The sequence below is a fragment of the Scomber scombrus genome, chromosome 11 (assembly GCF_963691925.1).
Source record: "Scomber scombrus chromosome 11, fScoSco1.1, whole genome shotgun sequence".
NCBI lineage: Eukaryota > Metazoa > Chordata > Actinopteri > Scombriformes > Scombridae > Scomber > Scomber scombrus.
Genome location: NC_084980.1, coordinates 17,962,683 through 17,985,545, shown reverse-complemented (window position 1 = coordinate 17,985,545; position 22,863 = coordinate 17,962,683). Strand labels below are relative to the sequence as shown.

Genomic DNA, 22,863 nt, shown 5'->3' with positions numbered 1-22,863 from the left:
GCATTACTATAAATGAACGTCTGAGTGTCAGAAATAGCCTTATTTAAACACTGTTTTTTAAATTAGTTGGGAATGGATGAAAAGGGAAGGAATTGTCAGTGGTTGGGAATTCTGTGCTCGTACAAAAAATTGCTTTTATTCGTAATGTTACAACTTGACACCTGACGCTTAATTGCACACAGTGTCTTCCTTGAATTTTACCGCAACAAGTAAAAGTCAAAGTTGAGGGCTGTACCTGACTTATGATTTTGTCAGTCGAATTGTATTTGGCTATTTGATAGGAAGATTCAACTATTAGTCCCTTTTTTTTCCATATCTGGCAATTACAAAAAATTCATTCGCATGAGTTTCAGTGATGATTTTAACCACATTAACATAGCCAAATATTAGGTAATGGGAACATATTTTTGAGCATTTAAAAATCAATTAAAGACATACGTATGATGCAGGATTTCAAATGTGGCCTGTTTGAATTAGTAACACATAACAGTCGGGCAGGCATATGGATTTATCAGAATAATGAGACAGGGAACACACGTCTATTTCAACAAATCTAAACAAGAATAAATTAACAAATTAAATTATTTAAGATTAGAATTAGTTTGAAATGAAAATAAAAACATTAGGCCTGAACAATTTGGATAAAGTCACGACATTGACTGCTTTAAAATAATAACTTCTCAACTTCAACTCATTAGGCTACTTCTTTCCTTCTCTGTATGATACTTTATCTTTAAACATTAATAAATCTGAAGTGTAAACAAATAAATTAACAAATTAAACACTTGCTATTTAATAACAGGCAGCCCTTTCAAAATCCATCACAAAGTTCTGAGTAATGGTATCTTTTTGATTTCAAATTACCGGACCAGAAAGATAGGCCAGTATCACAGAGTATGTTTCTGGTTTTATTTGGCCTTAATTTTTCAGATGCTATCATCACATAAGTGCCCTAATGCTGAGACGGTTATAGTAATGGGGACTGCATGGTTGATACAGCGAATTAGATGCTGTTTCAGCCAAACTCTCACTTTAAGATTTTCCATCTGAAGCCAAGTCCAATTTGCTGAATGTAATTTACACAATGATTTCAGATCAGTAGGCACACAGAGAAAGGGTAGTTAAGGACACAGGATAGCTGGAGGGAATGTGAATAGGAGATAGTTTTTAATCTATTTAATTAAAAAATATTGTTGAGCATTGCAGGCACTGGCATCTCTTTTGCAGTCCATATTTGATCATTGAGAATGAAATTCTCCATGTAAACAGAGCCCCTATAAAAAGCTACTGTTGAACACAAGGTCTGACTGTGGCATCGAAGTCACTAAAGCTTAGGCCAAGTGAAAATAATGTATGAAAACTCTTTTCTGTACAGAGTACTTTTGGAGTCACGTCGCAAGTCCAAGAAAATCACAGCCAGAGGGATCTTCACTGGTGGACGGGTTGTGAGAGGAGTGGACTGGCAGTGGGAAGACCAGGACGGAGGCAATGGGAGGAGAGGAAAGGTAGCGTACCAGCCAGAAATGTAGAATCTATAATTGTATGCTAATGGCTTTCCACTGCAAGCCAAAATCTGTAAATATGTGAAATACAGAGACAATAAAATGCTCCACATTAAGCACAAAAGCCAATAAGATGCAGACTCATTCACAGTAAGAAAATGTTGGTCGGTTACACAGGTGGGCAGTGCCTGCAAGGAGGCCTCTGGCTTTAATTTTTCCCATACACAGTGTCCGAAATTGACTTTTTGACTAGCCTAGGGTAGACTGGTAGGTGGTAAAAATCCACCAGCCGGCCAAAATAATAAATTGCCTTTTTGTGTCACTTTTACATTTGTTTCAGTACATTTCATTGCAATAATAAGATATTATGTTGAATGCAAACTTAAAGAAGAGGCCAGAGTAAAATTTGAAGCCAAATTATTTTTTATATATTGATCAAAGTTAATTAAATCAAATAAATTTTATTTGTAGAGTACATTTAAAAACAGTAATTTCCTCAGAGCCATCATGCCAGATATTTAATTACACATGATTATTTTGGTATTTCATTGACATGCCAGTGTGGCTGATCGCCTTCTGAGATTTACAAGCCAAATGGAATTCTACCCACATTTGGGGCTTGGCAGGTGTTAATTTCAGACCCTTTTCATACAGTGAAAAAAACATATCATCTTTGCCACTTTTTTAAAGTCACTATCTACATCACCTGAGAGCTTATCAGTGTACAAGCCACTTAAGAGTAGCCGGCATCTTCATTAAAGCAAAAGGTGCTATGTACAAGGATCAGTGGATTAAAAAAAAGAAAGAAAACCAGTTTCACAAATGAGCTTTTAGTGTGTAAATACCTTTCTGTTTTTTGCTGAATGAAAAGGCTGCTTAAAGGCACTGAGCCTGCTAGAAAACTCTCAGAACTACACATGTGCTACTGAAGAGAGCATTACCACCAGTAAGGGTTGCATATAAGCAAAAAAACAAGAAACCCTTTTACAAAACAATCCCGGGGAGGAAAAACAAACTTGTATCCCAGGATATGATTTGACTTGAAACTTGCAGAAGCGTCTGCGAAAACAGGAAGGGCAAGGCCTGACTCAACATGTGTGTAGCATGGAGGTATTATAGGCAAAGAAGAAAACAAAAACAGTCCAGTCCTATGTTGCCTAGCTGGCTGTATTTGAAGTTACTGCTGCCCTGAAATAATCAAGATAACTAATATATTTGTCATGATGTTTAAAAAACAAACTAACATTCAAATCGTAATGAATGCTACGATTGACAAAAATCAACTTGTCTCATAACTTATAATGTCTTATAACTATGTCAACATTATATGAACGTCACCTACCTGTAGCCAGAGTGGAGAGTGACAATTCAATGAACATTTTTTTGTGTGGTTTTCTTCACCAAAAAAAAAAAAATTGACAGTGAAGTTTCAGCATAATTTTCCCAGAAGTGAAGGAAATAATAATATTAGCTCTGGTCATTAGCAGCTATAGCCAATAATCCAGAATAAGTGGAAAACCTATGTTCTGACAGTAGGTTTTCTTTAATAATTTCTTAAAAAGTGCATGTTGGAAAATTATCCAAATTGTAATTAATAAATTCTTAGAAATGATAATAGGAACTTGTAGAAAAATCTGCTATTGAAAAAACCTTTTCCCTTAGTTTCATGCTGCTGATTACTATTCATCTTTACTGGGGTTCAGAACAGATTTCCTTGCTGCAGGTTATTCCAGGCTTAAATACATCATTAGAAAGTAATACAATGTCAGATGAGGTTGAATTTGTTTAGCTCAGTCTATTTAGATTCATACTGTAACTGCTGTAAAGTGCTTGTATTTTGACTCTGGTCCAGACCTCAGAGCATTCAATTTAAGAGTCCCTCCAGGCAATTTAAGACTTCATTTTGCTGTGTTATTTAATGGCATATCTCATTACTGTTTTATGACGCTGTAAGCAATATGCTCTCCAGAAAACTACTTTTACATGTCCTGCAGCTTAGATGTTTCGTTAGTTTAGCAAGAATATTACCTCCTAAGGCCCATTAATCTATTACCTCTGGAAGCAGCCTGAAAATAATTTAACGATTTGATTTCTGTGTTTACTTAAGGCACAGCTTTTAATTAAAGAATTAATCTACTCCACTGCAGCTCTTCTCTTGACAGTTTTCTCAATCTAACGAAAGTATTGTGCCGCTTGTGTGAGAGAATGGTCATTGGTCTCATGTGAAAATCCCGACCGTATCTCTCTAAAGGAAGAAATCTCTGTACGTGTGTTTGTCCTTCACATATCTCGAGAGCCATTCATCTGATTGGCTGCTTGCTTGGCGGATGTTGGGGACCAAAGGAGTGCAGTGTTGAATTGGGTGCAATTTAATATGTTTCATATTGATAAACTTTGACTAAATCAGCGACCAGTGATCCACTCCACTCTGTGCAGGGGCAGGGCAGAACTTCAGGGCTCTGCCAGCTAACACCCGCATGTCAGAGAGAGACCGAAGATTAGGACCCCAATATAGTCAATCCACTTTATTTTAGAATCCTTTTTGTTTAGAGTACTTATTTATAACATCTGTGTATAATAGCATATTCGTTTCTTTCATGTTGTTGGTGTATATACTCATTCACACCCCACATCAACCGCATTCACTTTTCCACGCGTTGAAGTAGCGACCAGAGGGCAAGTGATCAGCCCATTCCAAACAGACACATTTTGAACAGGCACTCCACCAGTGCTCCAAATTTGAATCTATTTTACAGTCCTCCATTCATAACTCATTGCTTATTTATGCCTGCAACACACTCATTTTGCTTGGTTTAAAGTACGCTTCAAAATATTTTAGCCAAAAATGCAACTTCTCACCACAAACAACAGATATAGCATTAGTCATGTAATGTTATACACTAAGTATCAATTTAAGAAAAGCCTCAGTGAAACTGTGTCAAATATGTTTGTTGGAGTGCTTGGTGATTGTTTTAATTGATTAAAAGATTGAATCATTTTATAAATGTACAGGCTAGAGTTGAGGACAGCAGCTTTTATTTTTTAGCTCTGTACTGTAGATTTCACTGTGGGAACAAGTAGTATAAGGCCTTATTATTCATTTAAAAGTAAAGGTTTTGTTTGTATAGCAGTATGAAGACACTAATGACATTATCTCTAGAATATACTAGCATAATCTTAATTGATGGAAACATACATAGATATTGATGTTTAGGACCCGATGATGTAGCTGGCCATAATCTGATACCTGAATTCTGATTGCATTACTTATTAGGGGAAAAACAAGTCAGTCTAATTTATTTTCCAATAGGGAGGAAGAGTTTTCTGAAACCCACAATAAACAAAATAATACTATTTTTGGACAGAAAGTCATACATCAAAAAGTTGTTGGTTGTGATAAGCATTGTTTCCCACAGTGACTGCAGTCTAGCTGAACTAGGCTTTCATTTCTCTTGTTTTTTGTTTTCTTTGCAAACAAAAATAGATACAGATTCACTACGACAACTTGCCAACTACTTTTGTTCTTTATGTCACGCAATCTGTGACCATGTCTGAAAGACACAGCACTCAAAACTGAAACTCTTCAGCCTGCGGGAGCAAATTGTGACTGGCCAGAGGACACTGGTCCCTTCAATCAGAGGACCCCAAGTTCAACTTGTGTCAGCAGACATCTTCCTTGTTGAAGTTTTTTTTTGTTTTTTTTTGAGCTAGCCAGTAAATGCTTACTTGGCTTCAGGCTTGCTGTTCTGCAGTCCAACCTTTTACTGTTAGCTTCCATTTGAAGGCAGCCAGCAAAAAGATAATTTCCCTAAAGGGATCAATAAAGTGTCAGATTTGCTGTCATAGTGAGGTTTTAAGATGAAAAACACCAGCTTGAAGCCTCCCACTGATAAAACAATCCCATTCTTTTCAAAAGATTCAGTTTTCGCATATAGTTTGCCAAGAAATTGTGCTGATATTATAATTAAAACTCAAAACAATCTGTTTTCAATGTGTCCTTTTTAGTCTTTCTAATCTCATCCCTCCTCCTCCTCCTCCTCCACAGGTGACAGAGATCCAGGACTGGAGTGCAGCCAGCCCTCACAGTGCTGCCTACGTACTGTGGGACAATGGGGCCAAGAACCTGTACAGAGTTGGCTTTGAGGGAATGGTAAGCAAACTTCCAGTCTGACCCACATCCTCAGCCCCCCACCCTACACACACACACACACACACACACACACACACACACACACACACACAACACACACACACACACACACACACACACACACACACACACACACACACACACACACACACACACACACACACACACACACACACACACACACACACACACACACACACACACACACACACACAAAGTCTCACAAAAGATCAGCTGTCAGGTGGCTTTTGTGTTTGACCGCAGGGCTGTGGCCCTTTCTTTTGCTGCCAGGCCTTTGTGAGAGCCACGCAGCCAGCATGAGTAAGGCACCATTGTGCAGGCAGCTGGAAGGGGAAGGTATCTGCATGATAAAGGCAATCTGTTCTTTCTGCTTTTTAGGGGGAAAGAGTGAACATGGAGGTCAACTTTAGAGGAGGGGGACATTCTCTTGGGGTTGTTGCGGGTGCCGCTACACACGCGTCCCAAATGAGAAGCATCTTCCTTATTGGTGGAGACTGGCCTTGCCTTTTTATGAAAGTGGCCAATCGGGTTTCTCCATTGCATAACAGATTTGTCCTTTGTCATTCTAATAGGTTTAAATGCTTTGGAGAGGAAGGTAGATGGCATCTGCTTGTGGATTAAATAAATCATGGATTAGACCCCCCATCTAGACTGTTTTAATTTGTGTCTTTATTGAGATAGTGGGCAAATCCTGCAAACAAACATAGAGACTGCAGATTAGTGTATGCAGTGTATGAGGCCAACACCTTTTCCTGTTCTGTAATGTCTGCTCTGTGCACATAAAATCATAAGATCAAACGTGCCCTGCTCGCAGGGTACAGTTAGATGGACTTGCGTTAGTAATTTGTTGAGACTTGTTATATTCAGTAGTTTGGTGTTCCATCACAACAGAGGAATGTTCGCTCTGCCTTACAATCATCTCTGCCCTTTAACTATGCCACAGTGTCTTCTCACCTGAGTCATCACAAATGATATGACGCTTTCTCTCTGCAGAAATATAGGGTTTCATTGTCCTTTCTTACACTTAGGGTACAGCTATTGTTAGTATTCTAGGCAACTACACTGCCACTGCAGCTTGAAGTGTGTAAATTCTCTGCTTCATTATTCATGACTGTGCTCCTTTTAATGAAATTACCCTGGCTAATTATCCGACCCTTTCTGTCTTTTCTCTGACAGTCGGACCTGAAATGTGTTCAGGATGCCAAAGGAGGCTCGTTTTACAGAGACCACTGTCCCGTTTTAGGTAAGTGAGCCAGTGATATGTGTCCATCGTCATTATTGCACCAATTCTCTCACCCATCGTTCTGGTGCAGTGATTTCAAGGGCATTAGGGGAGTTTCAGTTGCAGTTAATTTTGTCTGGCCACTAGATGGCAGCACCACATTGTCCCCTGACTGCAAAAAGCAAGCACAAGCTCAGGCCATGCAGATACACTAATTCCAGTAATCAGCTGTTACTATATGAGGGATTTTTTACATGTATTCCTTGTCGTGAAGCTTAACCATAATTTTGTTGTTATCACAGTGAAACCTTATATGTATTTGAATAAATGTTTTCTCAAAGATTATTCACGATCTCTAAAATGTGTTTATCTTTTTATATTTCTATACTTCTGTTATTATCACTTGCACATTCTAAATCTTGATATGCAAAATCAATACAAACACTGCAGTTTCACTATGAACAGACCTAACTCAACGTTTATTTCTTAGGTGAGCAGAATGGCAACAGAAATCCTGGCGGTCTTCAGATCGGAGACCTGGTCAACATTGACCTGGACCTAGAGATTGTCCAGTCCCTCCAGCATGGCCACGGGGGGTGGACTGACGGCATGTTCGAGACCCTCACCACCACCGGAACAGTATGTGGCATCGATGAAGACCACGACATTGTGGTTCAGTACCCCAGTGGGAACAGGTGAGTTTGCTGATTGAGTGAGCTTAGATGGATTTGCACAGATTTAATACCTCCCAGTGATTGGGATTGCATTATCTCATCAGCATAGTTCTCTCCTTAACTTGTAAGTACATCTTCACTGCAAGATCTAATCATCATTTGTAACACTTGAGAGAAGATACTCTAAAAAAGTCTATGTCAATTTGTATGGAAATATATAATTTAAGTGGAAGTTCTGAAAAAGCTTTCTAAATGTAAACATACTATTTTTTTTTGTCTGCTTCTACTATTGATTAAAATTTAGTTACCACATCACACAATAATTAAGAGTGCTCTTTGGATACTTTAACCATGTTCTTTTTGCACATACATATTTTTTTTACTTAACTGTAGATTGCAAATACTCACATATATTTGTTAGATATCATGTTTTATGATCTGTGTCTTTCTTGAATGGGTTCATTTTTTGCCTCCTCAGGTGGACATTCAACCCAGCAGTGCTGACAAAGGCCAATGTGGTGCGCAGTGGTGATGTGGCAGCTGGAGCAGAGGGGGGCAGTTCCCAGTTCCTAGTTGGAGACCTGGTCCAGATTTGCTATGACATCGACCGCATCAAGCTCCTACAACGAGGCCACGGAGAGTGGGCTGAGGCCATGTTGCCTGTAAGAGTTTGGAAGTGCTTTTACATATTTGGGCAAATTTAAACGCCTCATAGAAGGCAGTGAAACTTAAAATATAGATTTAAATGAAATGCTATCACATGTGCCTGATTTGATCATATGATGATTTTATAATTTTCAGAATGGATATTAGAAATGTATTGTCTGTATGGATTGATCTCATTCGTCCAGTCACTGCAACATATAAGGCAGAAAATAAAACTATCTACTGGACTGTAATGGTAAGGTTGAAAACCACTCATCTGGATGAAACCTCTTGAATGATAAGCAAAACAATCTTCAAAGCTAAGTTCCACTCCAGTAGATAGTTTAATTTTTAAGTGGTCAGAGAAGTTGTCTTTTGACACTGAAAATTGGAGAATATTATTGCTATTGATATTGGCACCGGTTGCTTTTTTTTAATCTCAAATTGAGTTTGACTTCATCAGAGACATAACATTTGTGTGCAAGATCCTGTAAATTAGGCTCAGTGTTTCTAACCGTCTGTGTAATTTTCTGCTGTTCCCCTCTCACTTGGCAGTACTACTCCTTCATCTTCTCTGTAGGAAGTCTCAGTGTTATCGACATGCAGTCGCATGATCCCTCCCCTCAAATCATTCTGTGGCTGTTTTGCCACCTTTCTTATTATCTTTTTTCCTGTCTCAACAAGAATTTATTCTTCCCCTTATTATGAAGTTTATTCATTGCTGCTCAACACGCCTGAGGTTATGTAACGCCAGTCTATTCCAATATGCCACTTGTCCCTGCCAAACTGGCCCCCCTCAGCAGCTAATGAGCCTTAAAAACCCTGAGATGGGTTGTAGCTTTGATCACTAACCACGGCTGTTTGCCGCCCGCTGCTGCTTCTGCTGCAGCAGTCTACGTTATTGATGGCATCCTCCAGGACAGTCCCAGACCCCGCTCGACAGACTCAAAGTGCCTCTTTCTCATATAGCCTGGATCGAGATGATATGATTCAAAATCGGAAAGCATTTTGTTTGGTCCTCTCTGTGCAGGCTGTATAGATGAGGAATGGTCTAGCCAGCAAGTAGAAGGGTCTCTCTCCTTTATATCCATCTTCTTAATCATACAAGTTAATGTCCTTTGAATAATGAGAACTTAAATCTCTAATATGTTTTTTTCTGTCGATTTGTATTTTTGCAAAGAGCTTTGTTTCAGCTCCATGTAGGACAATTGCTTTGTTGAGGTGGTATTTTCTCCTCTTTATCTATTCCTCCCACCTCTATTTATAAGTTATTTTCCACAATCCCTCTCTATCATTCCTTATGGTTTGCCTTTTAGCATTTTCAGATTGTGTTATATAGCACATACCCATAGACAAAAACCATCCAGATACTAATGATTTTGTCACTACATTTACTAACAGACCCTAGGCAAGGTGGGCCGTGTGCAGCAGATCTACTCTGACAGTGACCTGAAGGTCGAGGTTTGTGGAACCTCTTGGACGTACAATCCAGCCGCTGTCACCAAGATTGCTCCATCAGGGTCTGCTGTTAGCAATGCCTCTGGAGGTATGTACAAACATGCACTACTGACATTGAGCAGAGTGTTATCTTAATTCTTTGTCCTTCCTGTGACCTGTTTCCTGACAACTATCACTTTCTGATGTGTTCCCCCTGTTTGGCCAGAGCGTCTTTCTCAGTTGCTGAAGAAACTATTTGAGACACAGGAATCCGGAGACATCAATGAGGAGTTAGTCAAGGCCGCAGCCAACGGAGACTTGGCCAAGGTGGAGGATATTCTAAAGAGACCTGATGTGGATGTAAGTGTAAAATGTTAAAGTGTAAAATGTTGTATCCACGGTTGCTGAATCTCTAATTTAGGTTTTAATGGAAATCAAATATTTTTGCCAATAAACACATACAAAAGATCTGAGTACACTGATAATTGGAGCTGGAATACCCCTGGCTGCGTTCTGCTCTGCTCTCAGTATATTGAGGAGGCTGAGAGGACTCTGAGATCCTCCCACTCCTGCACTTCTCTCTATCCGAAAAGCATTAAGGCAGGGCCCAGAGGAGGCACAAAAGAGCATTGGTGTGCACTGCAGCACAGACCCGATTCACTCTCAGAAACAAGTTGAGATCTGCAAACCCCATGTGGTTGCAGATGTGGTTGTCCTGACACAGGCTTCAGGCCAGGGAAACACCCGTTTGCCAGAGGACAGAAAGCCTGTGCCCTGTATAGGTTAAAAGGACTAGTTATGTCAAGTCTGCAATATTGTCTTCACTCAGAGCAAGAGAGAGTGAAGTGTGTGTGTGTGTGTGTGTGTGTGTGTGTGTGTGTGTGTGTGTGTGTGTGTGTGTGTGTGTGTGTGTGTGTGTGTGTGTGTGTGTGTGGTGAAGGCTGGCCAGATGCCCTACTGCCTTTCAGTGGAATTGTTTGCTTAAAGCTGAGCACACTGAGCCCGGCCAAGTGATCCGCCTGCCAGGACAAGAGACGTCTCGAGACTCCCAAAGGAGTCCACATTAATATTTATGCTCCGAGTTTTTGCTGTGCTGCAGTTGGTGATGAAACATGCACAAACAGCCGTGCGCGCACAACACACCCTCACCAATCTCTTAGTGCCTCTGGTGAACAGCTAATTCAGTAGACACGCATCTAAATGTGAAACATGACATTGACATGTGCACTCATTCTTACTCTGACTCTTGATGTATTTATAGGTGAACGGGCAGTGTGCAGGACACACTGCTATGCAGGCAGCCAGTCAGAATGGTCACGTGGATGTTCTAAAGCTGCTGCTTAAACACAATGTGGACCTAGAGGCTGAGGTTGGTATAATTAAGGTTTTGGTTTTTACAAATTCATCACAACTCATTCAAAGCATGTCACAAAATTTGAAAAAAGGGTGGAAATCCACTCACAAACACAACATTGAGTCTTTATGCGGGTGTGTCACTGCACTCAGGACAAAGATGGAGACCGGGCGGTGCACCATGCAGCCTTTGGCGATGAGGGCTCTGTCATTGAGGTGCTGCAAAGGGGCGGTGCTGACTTGAATGCCAGGAACAAGCGAAGGCAGACTCCTTTACACATAGCTGTCAACAAGGGCCACTTGCAGGTGGTCAAAACCCTGCTGGACTTTGGCTGCCACCCAAGCCTCCAGGTATCTATCACTGTGACATATTTACTTTTTGAGAAATGCTTCAAGATAAGGCTTGTGACATCATAGTAAAGCAATGCAGAAACAATGATATACAACAACCCTGTCAAATATGGTGTGGGTTTACATTAATTGTCATACACTACATGGTTTGACAATATATTTGTTATAATACATAACAAACATAAATTGTTAAACAAAAGAGGAGCAAGAAAGAAGTAACACAGGGTTTCTCTTTTAGGATTCAGAGGGCGACACCCCCCTGCACGATGCCATCAGCAAGAAACGAGATGACATGCTGTCAGTCCTGCTGGAAGCTGGTGCAGATGTCACCATCACCAACAATAATGGCTTCAACGCCTTGCATCACGCCGCCCTGCGAGGAAACCCCAGGTATGAAACACTTATCTTCTACTACTTGCTGTCACACCTGCTTGGTATCTACCAGGGTCCTGATCATGTTTAGATGGAATTTGTGTAAGCTCATCCTCTGAATCTCAATAAATGTCTGCTTAAAGCTTTCAGTAAAGCCTAGATTAGATACAGACATGCTGAATCTTAAACGCCTACCTCAAAAGCTTTGTATATTTCTGCTGTCCACACTGAATTCATAGATAATGAATAGAGGTGGAAAAAATAATTGTTTCTTGGATATAGTTTGATTCTTTCTTAAATGATTCAGTATTGATCCACAACACTTTTTAATTGGATTTCAGAAGGTTTGCAATCCTATAACAAAAAGTATGGAAATCAACAATTGAACCGCAATGAGAAATAAATTCAGTTATAATCACCTAGAGGGACCTAAAGATTCTCAGCCTTATTAATGAATGGACCGCAGACTACTTTTGTTAAGCTGCATGCAAGGCAGTCGTACCACAAATATTTTCAGCAGTCATGTTAGTTAGCTTATTTAGCCACAAGTACTGAATAATATCTGATGTGGTATTTGGTTTGGCAACTGAAACAGTCCTGGAAAAAGGAAAAAGGTACATTTCAGAACACCACAGTTATCACATCTTATCAAACTTTGAAAAATTACTACTACCATTACACCATTTATGTTCTGCTTCTTAGCCGTTAGAGGACAGAGGACATGTCAGAAGCACTGATCTGTTACTACTCGGTAATCTGTTTCCCAACCATCCTCTGTTGATATGGTAGAACACGCCCCACAGGTCTAAATGAGGAGATAAAACGTGGACTAACACATTTTGTGGCACAGGATCCTTTTAAGGAGTCAAAACGCTATACTGCCTTAAGAATTTCACAAATTGTTGAATTTGTTTAAAAAAAATAAAATTCACCTGCAGGTTATTCAATCAAGTTTATTTGTGACATTTAATCCTATAAGGTGCAACATTGAAATGTAATTGTTATTATGGCATAGTTTAATGTATTGCATATTTCCAGCATTCTCTCAAAAATCTCTATAAAATATTCAGAATATATAAATCAAACTCACAGATAAATCAGCTTTCACTCAGCACCTCCTGATCTTATTTGCAATTACACACCACTGTAGTCTTGTGTGATGCTTCCCCTTAAAATGTTCCTTTTGAACAAATGTTAACAACAGTTAACCGACTGCCTTGTTTGGAATTCTTCCACATATTTCACTTACATTTAAAAGTAGTTTAAAGCTGTTAAAACTAAAGGCTTGATGCCGCTATGTCACTGATCACATTTAATCCTACAATAAGATTTAATCAAATTTAATTTAGTTTGACATTGAAGTTTGAAGCAGGCCTATAGGCTTCATCCATCTCGCCAACAGATGGTATGGTCTCCAACTGACATTAGACTACTTTTGATGCCTTGAAAGCATCTGTTTTATTTAGATTTTATATTAGTGTAGCTAATATAGTTGAAGTTCATTTGTTTCTTGCTGGTCCGTCAGCGTGCGCCGTGAGCAGAGGCTGGCCTGAAGTGTCCGGCCTGTGCAGCAGCAGCAGTTCGCCTTGTCCTTGGCCATAGCTATTTCTGGCTCCAGCAGGTTGCTACTCCACTCTTTGGCTGTTATATTCTTGTCTCTCAACCATGAGTGTATTAAAGATGGCTCAGAGAGACGGCTGTCTGTATCACGTTGATCATCCAGGGTCTCTTAAGGTGATGGACATTGACGTTACAGGGTTGAGGTTATAGACTGAGTAATTTCTAGAAAAAGTAGCTGCTTCCCTTTGCTCAGTGCTTTTGGTGTTGTATGCGTGTTTGTTTGTGCATGAACGTGGTTGTCCTGGGCGGTGTCTCATTCCCCTTCCCTGGCATTCATTCCATTGGTGTGAGGACAAATTGAATTGAGGTCAGAGGGCTGCAAAACACCTGCCACCTACCACAAGGCCGGCCGGGCCCAGCCCTCCATCTCTGACACACTGCAGAATAGATCATCTAATGCCAGTGCCTGTTTCCTGTGTGATCGATTGACCCATTGATCAACAGGTTGATTAAGACATAAAGAATAATCACGTTTAAATAAAAAAACATTGTGTTTCAAAATTAGAGCTCAAGAGGTTAATGTCGAACCAGATTGATTGATAAATTGATTGAAGTAACTTAAAGACAATATGTTAATGTTACTGTTCTTCTTTTCTTTTAAGAAGCAAATGGTGTTCATGATAAAGACAACATGATTCAAATAACAATAATAATTATTTAAATGGGATTTTTCAAAATCAAATTACACAATATATACTGCTAAAAAATGAGAATAGCAGGGAATAAAATATAAAATTAATGAATGATGAATAAGTTTGAACATCAGTTAATGGGCAGAAAGACACAAGGTGTAAAATGTATAAAGTAAAGGTGAGTCTACAGTAGTGTGTTTTTATAACATTTATTTAATTCATAAAGCCGCAGAACTAGTTCTCCTAATCCTCTTCGGCAGATCACCCCAGAGCTGATGATCCTTGAAATTCTATAATTAAATGTAATTATATAGATGGAGATCTGTCTGATAAACGTCCACATTTTAAATCTTTTTCAAACTGTGTCCGATTAACTGACAGTAATTAATAAAAATCAATAACAGAGCACAGAAAAAACCGGCCAGATGTTCAGCAGTCACAGTTGGATTTTGTAGAACCAAGGAGGGGAAATATTACAAGGCTGCTCTTGTTTTTTTATTGCACAGTTTAACACTTAAACGGTCAATAGTGAACTTATTTAAGAAAGGTCACATACTGGCAGAGTTGAAACTAAATAGCCTGCATTACGGATATTAAAAAATATTGTAAGTTCAAATGTACAGCAGGTAATTATCTGTAGTAATAAAGATTACAGCAAAATTAACTGAGTTGAGAGCAGCAAAAATGCTCAGTAACTCAGCCGACAACCGGAAATGAGACAATATGCTTACTGCAGCACATCAGCAGCATGTCAACAGCATTGTGTGTGTGTGTGTGTGTGTGTGTGTGTGTGTGTGTGTGTGTGTGTGTGTGTGTGTGTGTGTGTGTGTGTGTGTGTGTGTGTGTGTGTGTGTGTGTGTGTGTGTGTGTGTGTGTGTGTGTGTGTGTGTGTGTGTGTGTGTGTGTGTGTGTGTGTGTTTGTGGTTATACATATATACCAGGATTCAGAAAGGAAAAGGATGCTGGTCTACTGTAGGACTCATTGACAAAGAGGCGAAAGTGCTAGAGAACAGTATTTTCTGTATCAGAGCCCCTGCCGTGTTGTGTGTGTGTGCGCGCGTGTGTGTTGCTTGCTTGACTACACACTCTGTCCCCTTGCCTTCAGAGAAACGAAGATATATGTCGCCTTCTCCAGTCTGCCCATTTACTTTTATTTCACGCTCGAGCTCCTGCAATATCAGGGAGACAGTCCACAAGTCCTAAAGCCCTCGAAAATCTCTCCCTAGGTTGAAGTGAAAGTACCTTGTCTGGTGTGTTTTTAGTGGAGAGGCAGTTGTTTCGATTGAGCGCTTAGAGGAATTCCTACCAAAGACTCATATTTCTTAAAAAGTGCCCTTGATGAGTGTCATGAAGAAGTGCTTGTAGTCGCAGCTGATCAGAGACCCCCTCAGATGAAAGATCTGAAAAAACCCCTCTGCTTAACGATTGATGTTAATACTTCTTCCCGATAGCAACTTTCATCTATCTCCTCATGTTTAGATTGAGCACCGGCACAGAATGTTCTGGCATACGTGGATTAAACAAGTCTAATCTATAATTTCCCATTAACTCCATGACAGTAAAAACTCCTGTAAAACACACAAAAACTGGCTTCCCCTGTGTGTTCTGTTGCTCTCTCTCTCTGTAAGTGATGCAAGTTATCATCGTCAAATGCTTTGGATGTTTTTGGATTCAAGTGTGGAGTGCATCAGTCTCTGGTGTGTGCGTGCAGTGTGTGTTATGTGCCTGGGTGTTGGAAGAGTGCAGGTGGGTCTTCCAGTGGTGGAAAGAAGATGGAGGAAGGGCACAGAGGAGGAACCCTGTGGGTGACAGAAGGTTCTTCCAGCTTTGGATCCCAATCCCTGAAACAAATCAACTCCACAAACAGGAGGGGTGTGGCAGGAACTGTGGAGTTTAACTATATTTCACCTCATTCATTACTCAGAGAAACACCACTGTAGAGTGTAAATGCATTTCCTCATAAATTAGACCTGGTTGTTAAGTTTTACAATTGCTACTAAATTGAAACTGTCGGTATAACCAGTAGTGACGTGCATGCGAGAGGATTTTCTCGGACATCCACGTCGCGTGTTTTCTGTGTATGTGTGTGTGTGTTTACCGCAGCCCTCAGCCTGCAAGGGGAGCCTGGCTCGTCTCTCTGTCTTTCCCTCGGGCAGCTTGAAGTCAGTAGCTGCTACAATACTGTAAACAACACGATTAATAGCCCATGACTCATAAACGGGCTCCAAACAAGCCCTGCAGCAGCGGGCTGTACCCTTTTACGTGTCACCTCCTTGTAATATTTGCCCTCCTCCCTCTCCCCTATAGCGCTCAGCTTTCTTTTAATATGGCGACATACAGGCAAACCCCATATGGTAATTGCCTCACCTGAGGATATTAGGGGCTTTGCAAGCTTTCCCACTGTGCTCCAAAAAAGAAGTACTTCTAATATAATGGTTCACTCTGTGGGAACTTATAGACAGTGTGCCAATACTATAATAGTAGTATTTTAACAGGGATCACAATTGGATAGAAGGTAGTGTTGTGAGCCCAGGAAGAAAAACCAGCAAAATGTTTTTTTAGCGTTTTTGCTGCTATACTCACTCATTCTTCATGGCTGCCGTTGATTGGATTAGGAATTTTTCACCCTCCGTCTTGCTCATTTCAGACTAGACCAATCAACTCTGACTACCGTAATTGAGTAAGCTATTGCCTCACATTACCCATGTTGATTTTTAGGGTTATTGGTCCAACAAAAAACACTTTCAATTCATGAGAAAAGAAGAGCAGAGTGCTTTTTATGGTGCTTTAAGCTCTTGATCTCTGTATGCTGTAGATATTTCTATACCTGTCCTCAATTCAGTGTTAGACAAAAAACTGATTTCAGATCAATTTTGAATCAAATCTTTCAGTGATTTATGTGTTTTGTGGTTATGTTGTGTGAGAACAGGCCAGTGTGACATATATTTAAATATCCAAAATTAGTAGGACAAAAGAAAGCTGAGCTGGAGAGAAGAGAAAAGAAGGCAGTGCAGCAGGCATAGTTCAAACAGAGTTTATTGTAATCCTCCCGCCTGCTCTGCGGTAACAGCGAGTGAATTTGTGCGACTCTAACTGTTTTCGAGTGGTATGTTCCTGTGATGTGCGCTTTCAGCTTCTGTCCTCTAGAGCATCTAGCTCCAATCTGCCCCAGCTTGTCCAACATCACTGCAGGAGGCTTCACAGGAAAGAGGCCAAAGAGTCTCGAGTGTGTGTTTGTTTGTGTGTATTGTACCGTACACACTCTGAAGAACTGTATTTAGCCCCTTCTTTATTTCTTGCACTCTATTTTTTTTGTATTTCTTCTTCAGATCTCAGTACAGTGCAGCTGTACCCCTGCCGAGCTGCATTAGCTGTCTCCTTTATTTTTTTTTCTTTAGCCTGTTCCCACCCACAGTGTAATTGACTGTTAGCATCCAGTGACAGTCAGTTTAGGAGGTGTCTTAGCAAGACAGCCGTAAATTCTCAGACGTGTGAGTGCCGTGTTTCTGAAATAGCACACGCTGCACGTCTACCCCCTGCTATTTTTGAAACAGCTACTGATAGTGTGGACAGAATACCAATCTCTCTGGAGGCAGAGAGGCAACACTCAGTCAGGAAAGGGGACCATACCAAAGGTTTGAAGGTGGGATTTGTTACTTTATTGGTCAAAAATTAAACAGTTTTAGCATTGAACATGACAATCAGATACTCCAGATTTTGTCAGTAGAGGAATACCATACACCAGTCATCATCACGAAGTGGCACGCTTTCATTACAGAGATTGCGTTGAAGGCATCGAAAAGGGGGATTCTCGTAGTCATCAAAGCATAGCTACAGCTGGTTGAAGGGGACCAAATCCATTCAAGAGGTGATTTGGTTCCATTTTACCAGCTTTAGCAAAGCATTGTGGTATCTCTTGTTCAGCAACAGATGTGAGAAGTGCTGTGAAATGAAGTGTTTCAAAAGCTCTACTGCAGTAAAGTTTGTCCAACAGAACTACAGTAACACCAAAAGCAGAAAAAAGGCTGTGTTGCATTTGAACATCTTATTAAAACCTGTGTTATGTGGCTCATCACAATGTCCACCTTGTAGCTGTAATGGACTTTGTTAGATTATATCTCTCTCTTGCTTTCTCTCCTGCCTGTTCACCTTCATCCACTCTGTGCGACACACAGGTACATTTAGAACACTACACCCCATTTACCACCACACCAATAACACACAGGTACAGTTGATCAACCTTACCTAACTTTCTCCTCTGCTGTCTCCCAGGCAGACTATTTATCCTCTTTGCTATCTTTTTAAGTTTTATTCTGGCCCCCACCCAGAGAGTGAGAAAAATTGTTTCCTGAGAAAAGGATAATAATAATCTGTGGCAGTGCACTTGAGTCAAATGTCCTGGAGTCATGAAGCAATTACAGGCTCTGACAGATGGGCCCTGCTGCAAGCGCGCTGCTGCTCCGGTCACCGAGACGGCCAACAGACAAATGCAGAGGCATAACCACATACACAAGCTCTCTCACTCACGCTCCTACAGCAGCACTCTGGGGTGTCAAGTCAAAACATTAATTTAAAGCAGTCATTTAAGTCCTAGAGACTGATTTATAGCGAGACGCTACTGTTTGAACAGTGACTGAGGGCAGATTGTTTGATGTCTTTTTCAGGCCTCTACGGTTGTACAATATTGTAACATTCACTACAAAAAAATCCATCCCCGTGCTAATACAAAAATGATCACAGTATCGCCCACATGAAGAACTTTATCATATTGTTTAAGTATGTTGTCACTGCCTAAGGCTTTTGGCTGTTGTGGATCAATCATGAGAACTATTAGAGCAACATCAAACAACATTTCCCATGTTAGCAATTTTTTTCCTCTGTTTTACTTCTTTTTCCCCACCACTACTTTTTTTTCCTTCTTCTCTAGCATCTGTGCTACCTCCCAAAAAGTGTAGTCTGGTCTTACTGTAGTGACATTTATTTAGTTCCATTTCTTTTATTTGTTTCCATTTCTTTCTCATTAATCTTAATAACTTTTTTGGTCACTATTTCTTAAGTGGAATGTGAAACATCAGCTGTCATAATTATTGACTTTTTTTCTGCCAAGGCACGAATGAGTTTTTCAGAGTGGGCAGCGACAGCTGAGGCATATACTGCAGGACTTGTAGACAGGACGGAGGTCAACATAGGGCCAGCTTGATATGGCACACCAGAGGCAGTTCTATTTGTAACATACACATGCACATTCATGCTTGCTCACTTACACACGCACACCCACTCACAATCTCTCAGAGTCAGGTGGCCCGGCTGCTCACCTCGTCTAAGGGCCATAACAGGGCAAAAGCAGGGGGGACGACAGGCACTGAGCATTTGATAATGTCAGCATCTGCTGTGTTTGTCACTCAAACAGCAGGTCGTTGCTATTGAGGGCCTGAGAGAAACACGTAGTGCAAGGCATGCACTCTTACGAGCCACTGATGTCTTGACAGAAAAGAAAGCTAAACAGACAGAGAATCATACAGTGGTAAAAAATGGAAAGAAATCCTGAAAAGGCAGCTTCATTCTGATGTTCTCTAATTTAAAAAGGAAAAAAAAAGAAGAATTTATGCATTTTGGATCAGGTGGACTAAAGTGACCTTTTCTCTGTTATCTAGTTTATCTGTTTTTAAAGATGAATAATTATAAAAGGATTTATAGTATTAACAGCTGTTAAATAATCAATAATTCATCAATTAAACTGTAAATTCTAATGAATTTAATATAAGTCATGCCTTGAAGTTCAAAGTCTTCCCCTTCAGAAATGTTGAGTGGGGCTTTTCTTTTATTCTTCATACATTAAATATGACTTCATCTGAGAAAAAAATGTAACAGGAAGAAATTCATAGACTATGAACAATTTTTTGTTTACAGCTTTATATTTGTATTTTTTTCTCCATATTTTAACTAATCCATAATCTCAGTAATTGAGTGTGTCGGTCCTACACTCATATGCTTCATTAGAATAAAGATGTCGTATTATAGTGGCATATGTTCATTTTTTCATTGCTTCACTGTGGGAGTAATTTTGTAGGCCTGCATCATGTAACAACATTGTAATTTAAGAAAAAAACCCTGATTTTAGGCAGATACTGTGCACCAATGTGTTTTAGTTTTACTGTTTAATTTACATCCCTATAAGGTTTGGTGTTAGTAGTGAACTTCTGTAAATTTATATTAAGAAATGCTGAGCCATTAGTTTGATAATCAGGCCTCAAATAGTTATCATATTGCATTGGAAGCTTATTTAGTTATAGTAACAGTTGTATTTGTTCCATTTCTATTTTATTTCTTTATTTATGAGCTTTTTCAAACTGGAGACAGAATGCAGTGGAAAAAATGTCCTTTAGCAGAGCAGTGCGTCTACATTTAAGAGGTGCAGAGGAGAGGTAAACCTGTGCTAAAACTGTTGCAGTCCATGTCTATGATCCAGGCACAGGCCAGAGAGGGGGTCAGAATAGGTGAGAGTGCTAGATATGAATAGCTCGCCATGCAAAATGCTCCCCACCTCCCCCCCTCGCTTCATTTCTCTCTGTGCCTCTGTCCATATTCTGTTGCCTTTATTTGTTTGAAGCAGTCTACAATTGGAATCAGCTGACAGGCCAGAGTTGACCCTGATCCTGCATTGTCACTTTTTGATGGTCTAATCTGACTGCCATGCAGTCCAGCAAAGCATTTGGCAAGCATAGCAAACATGAACAATGAGAGCAGGAATCAGGGGAAGGGAGGGGAGCACGGGGGCAGTCGGGTTGATGCGGGGTGGGGGTGCGGGTAAGGGCAGCAGCATAAAGGAAGGGCAGTCATAGTTAAACACACAAGATTGTTAACACGAAAGCCATATGATACAGCAATAGGATAGGGCCAGCTTGTGGCAGCAGCAGCCTCAGTGCCTTTCCAATCTGCCGCCTCAGCAACTATTTCCTACTCGTTCAATTGCATGTTTTAAACAACAACAAAAAAAACCCAGCAACAATGGCAAAGTTTTGGTCTGATTTCACCTTGCTTTCTCCCCTTGAGCCATATGTGACCATTGGAAAAGATTATGGTATTAAGGAGCAGCTCCAGCATACCACTGACTGCTTGCTGAACTTGGTGCTAAGTTGCAGCTGGCTGAATTTCAAGGGCTCTAATGCAGTAAAATCACCCAATAATGAAAGGAGGCCCAGTTTGTATGCCGATGTCACAAGGTGCCTGTTTGCCCTCAGTTGGTGTAGGTGGCTACAGTAGGGCACTAAACTCACGCTGCTGTCAGAACAAACACAAAACATGATTGCTATCTTTTTATGCAAACTTACATAATTGTCCAATGAAGTCTTGGCAAATCCTGGATGATAGATTTTTATTTGCTAAGTCAGCCAGTTTGAGAAAGCAGCGAGTTCCCTACAGCGATTATTGCTGCAGTGAGACTGCCCAGAGACAGTATAGCTAATGTATGAGCTTTACCTATCACATTCAAACCCCTCTTTTCCTCCTCTCCCCCCACTCTCTCTCCCTCTCTTTCTGTATACTTTGCTTTCTATTTTTTCCTCACACCATGTTCACAGCCACATTAACAATCTGCAGAGCACAAGACAATTCTCAGACAGATATGCCCAACATAATTTTCCTAGTACGAGGACTTGCACCTCACCAAGAATACATACTTCTTTACATTCCATAGCTATCATATGTTCATATGGGTACATAAAGAAGTATGTACACCAAGGAGGTAATCTTAGGTATGAAATTTTCTCACCTTTTGCCAAGGTCAGGAAGTTCTGTGCAGAACAGTTTTCCACACCGTTCTTTCTCCCAAGTATGGTAGTCTGCACTGTAAGGTGACTTTGAGTGTAAATTCAGTTCAACACTCAAGGCTTTCCTTTGGTTGCCATGTAAGGCTGAACAGCCAGTCCCCCCGCCCCTGAACATAACAGAAGTTTTGCAGTCCATACCATAGCCCCCCCGCTGTCCTCCAGACAACTGTGAGAAACCAGGAGGATCAGTGGGATGGAACAGTGCTCCCGTTTTTTTTTAGTTTTTTTTTTTACAGCAGTTAAAAGGTGGTCTTTTTCTCTTTCCAGGAAAAAAAATGTTGAGGAGGTAGATTAAGGAGTGGAACAAAAAAAAAATGCAGCAAAGAAGGGAAGAGTTGTCTCCTTGATAGAAAGTCCGTGGTGTAAGGCGCCTGTGTGTGCACCTTGTCTTATATGATGATGTCCTGGGAGCAGGGTTGCACCTATAAGCTCAATGGCCACTGACATACTTAACATTTTCACTTCTCCCCTCCCACTTCTCTTCCAGCCTGTCTCCCTCCCCGCCATCTCGTTCTCCTCTAACATCACCGCCGCTCTCAGTATCGGCCCTCCTTTTCTCACCTCTCACTTGCACCAATAATATACCCCCCCCTTGCCTGTCCCTTGTCTCTCTGGTGTCAGCGACGTCCCCAGTGGCTAGCTGGAGCGCTTGCTGATGTTTGAAAACGAGGGTGATCCAAGTGGAACAGGAAGCTATTGTGAGCAGGATTTGGGCTTTAGGCGCAGAGGCAGGCCATAGGTCACATGAAGGCGCTAATGCCCACTCAGCACTTGTGGATTGGTCCTGGTTATACCACCCCCCCCCCCACACACCCACCAACCAACACCACCTCTCTCTCTCTCTCTCTCTCTCTCTCCCTCGTTCTCTCTATCTATCTATTTATCTCTCTCTCTCTCTCTCTTCCCACACATAGACCCCTGTTTTTATGGTCATCTTTTCTCACCTCCTCTCTCCTCTGATCAAGCTTCACCTGTCTGTGTTTACAGTGAAACCAGCTGTTCTGTTGCAGAGGGGGGTGGGACAGATCAATAGCCATTTGCATAGCGGCGAGAAT

General features: G+C 40.7%; 2 protein-coding genes across 6 annotated transcripts in view; both read left to right on the top strand.

Annotated features, from left to right (window-relative positions):
* The window catches only part of pter (phosphotriesterase related), a 291,456-nt gene that overhangs the window by 21,800 nt on the left and 246,793 nt on the right, over positions 1–22,863 (top strand). The window lies entirely within an intron of this gene.
* mib1 (MIB E3 ubiquitin protein ligase 1) overlaps positions 1–22,863 on the top strand; it is a 56,629-nt gene that overhangs the window by 3,893 nt on the left and 29,873 nt on the right. For all 5 annotated transcript variants that reach the window (XM_062428731.1, XM_062428730.1, XM_062428729.1 and 2 more), the window contains exons 3-12: positions 1,376–1,505; positions 5,548–5,652; positions 6,850–6,916; positions 7,386–7,590; positions 8,048–8,231; positions 9,616–9,760; positions 9,878–10,011; positions 10,913–11,020; positions 11,158–11,355; positions 11,594–11,745. In XM_062428731.1, the coding sequence (XP_062284715.1) occupies positions 1,376–1,505; positions 5,548–5,652; positions 6,850–6,916; positions 7,386–7,590; positions 8,048–8,231; positions 9,616–9,760; positions 9,878–10,011; positions 10,913–11,020; positions 11,158–11,355; positions 11,594–11,745 (1,428 nt within the window). The remainder of the gene's footprint in view (positions 1–1,375; positions 1,506–5,547; positions 5,653–6,849; positions 6,917–7,385; positions 7,591–8,047; positions 8,232–9,615; positions 9,761–9,877; positions 10,012–10,912; positions 11,021–11,157; positions 11,356–11,593; positions 11,746–22,863) is intronic.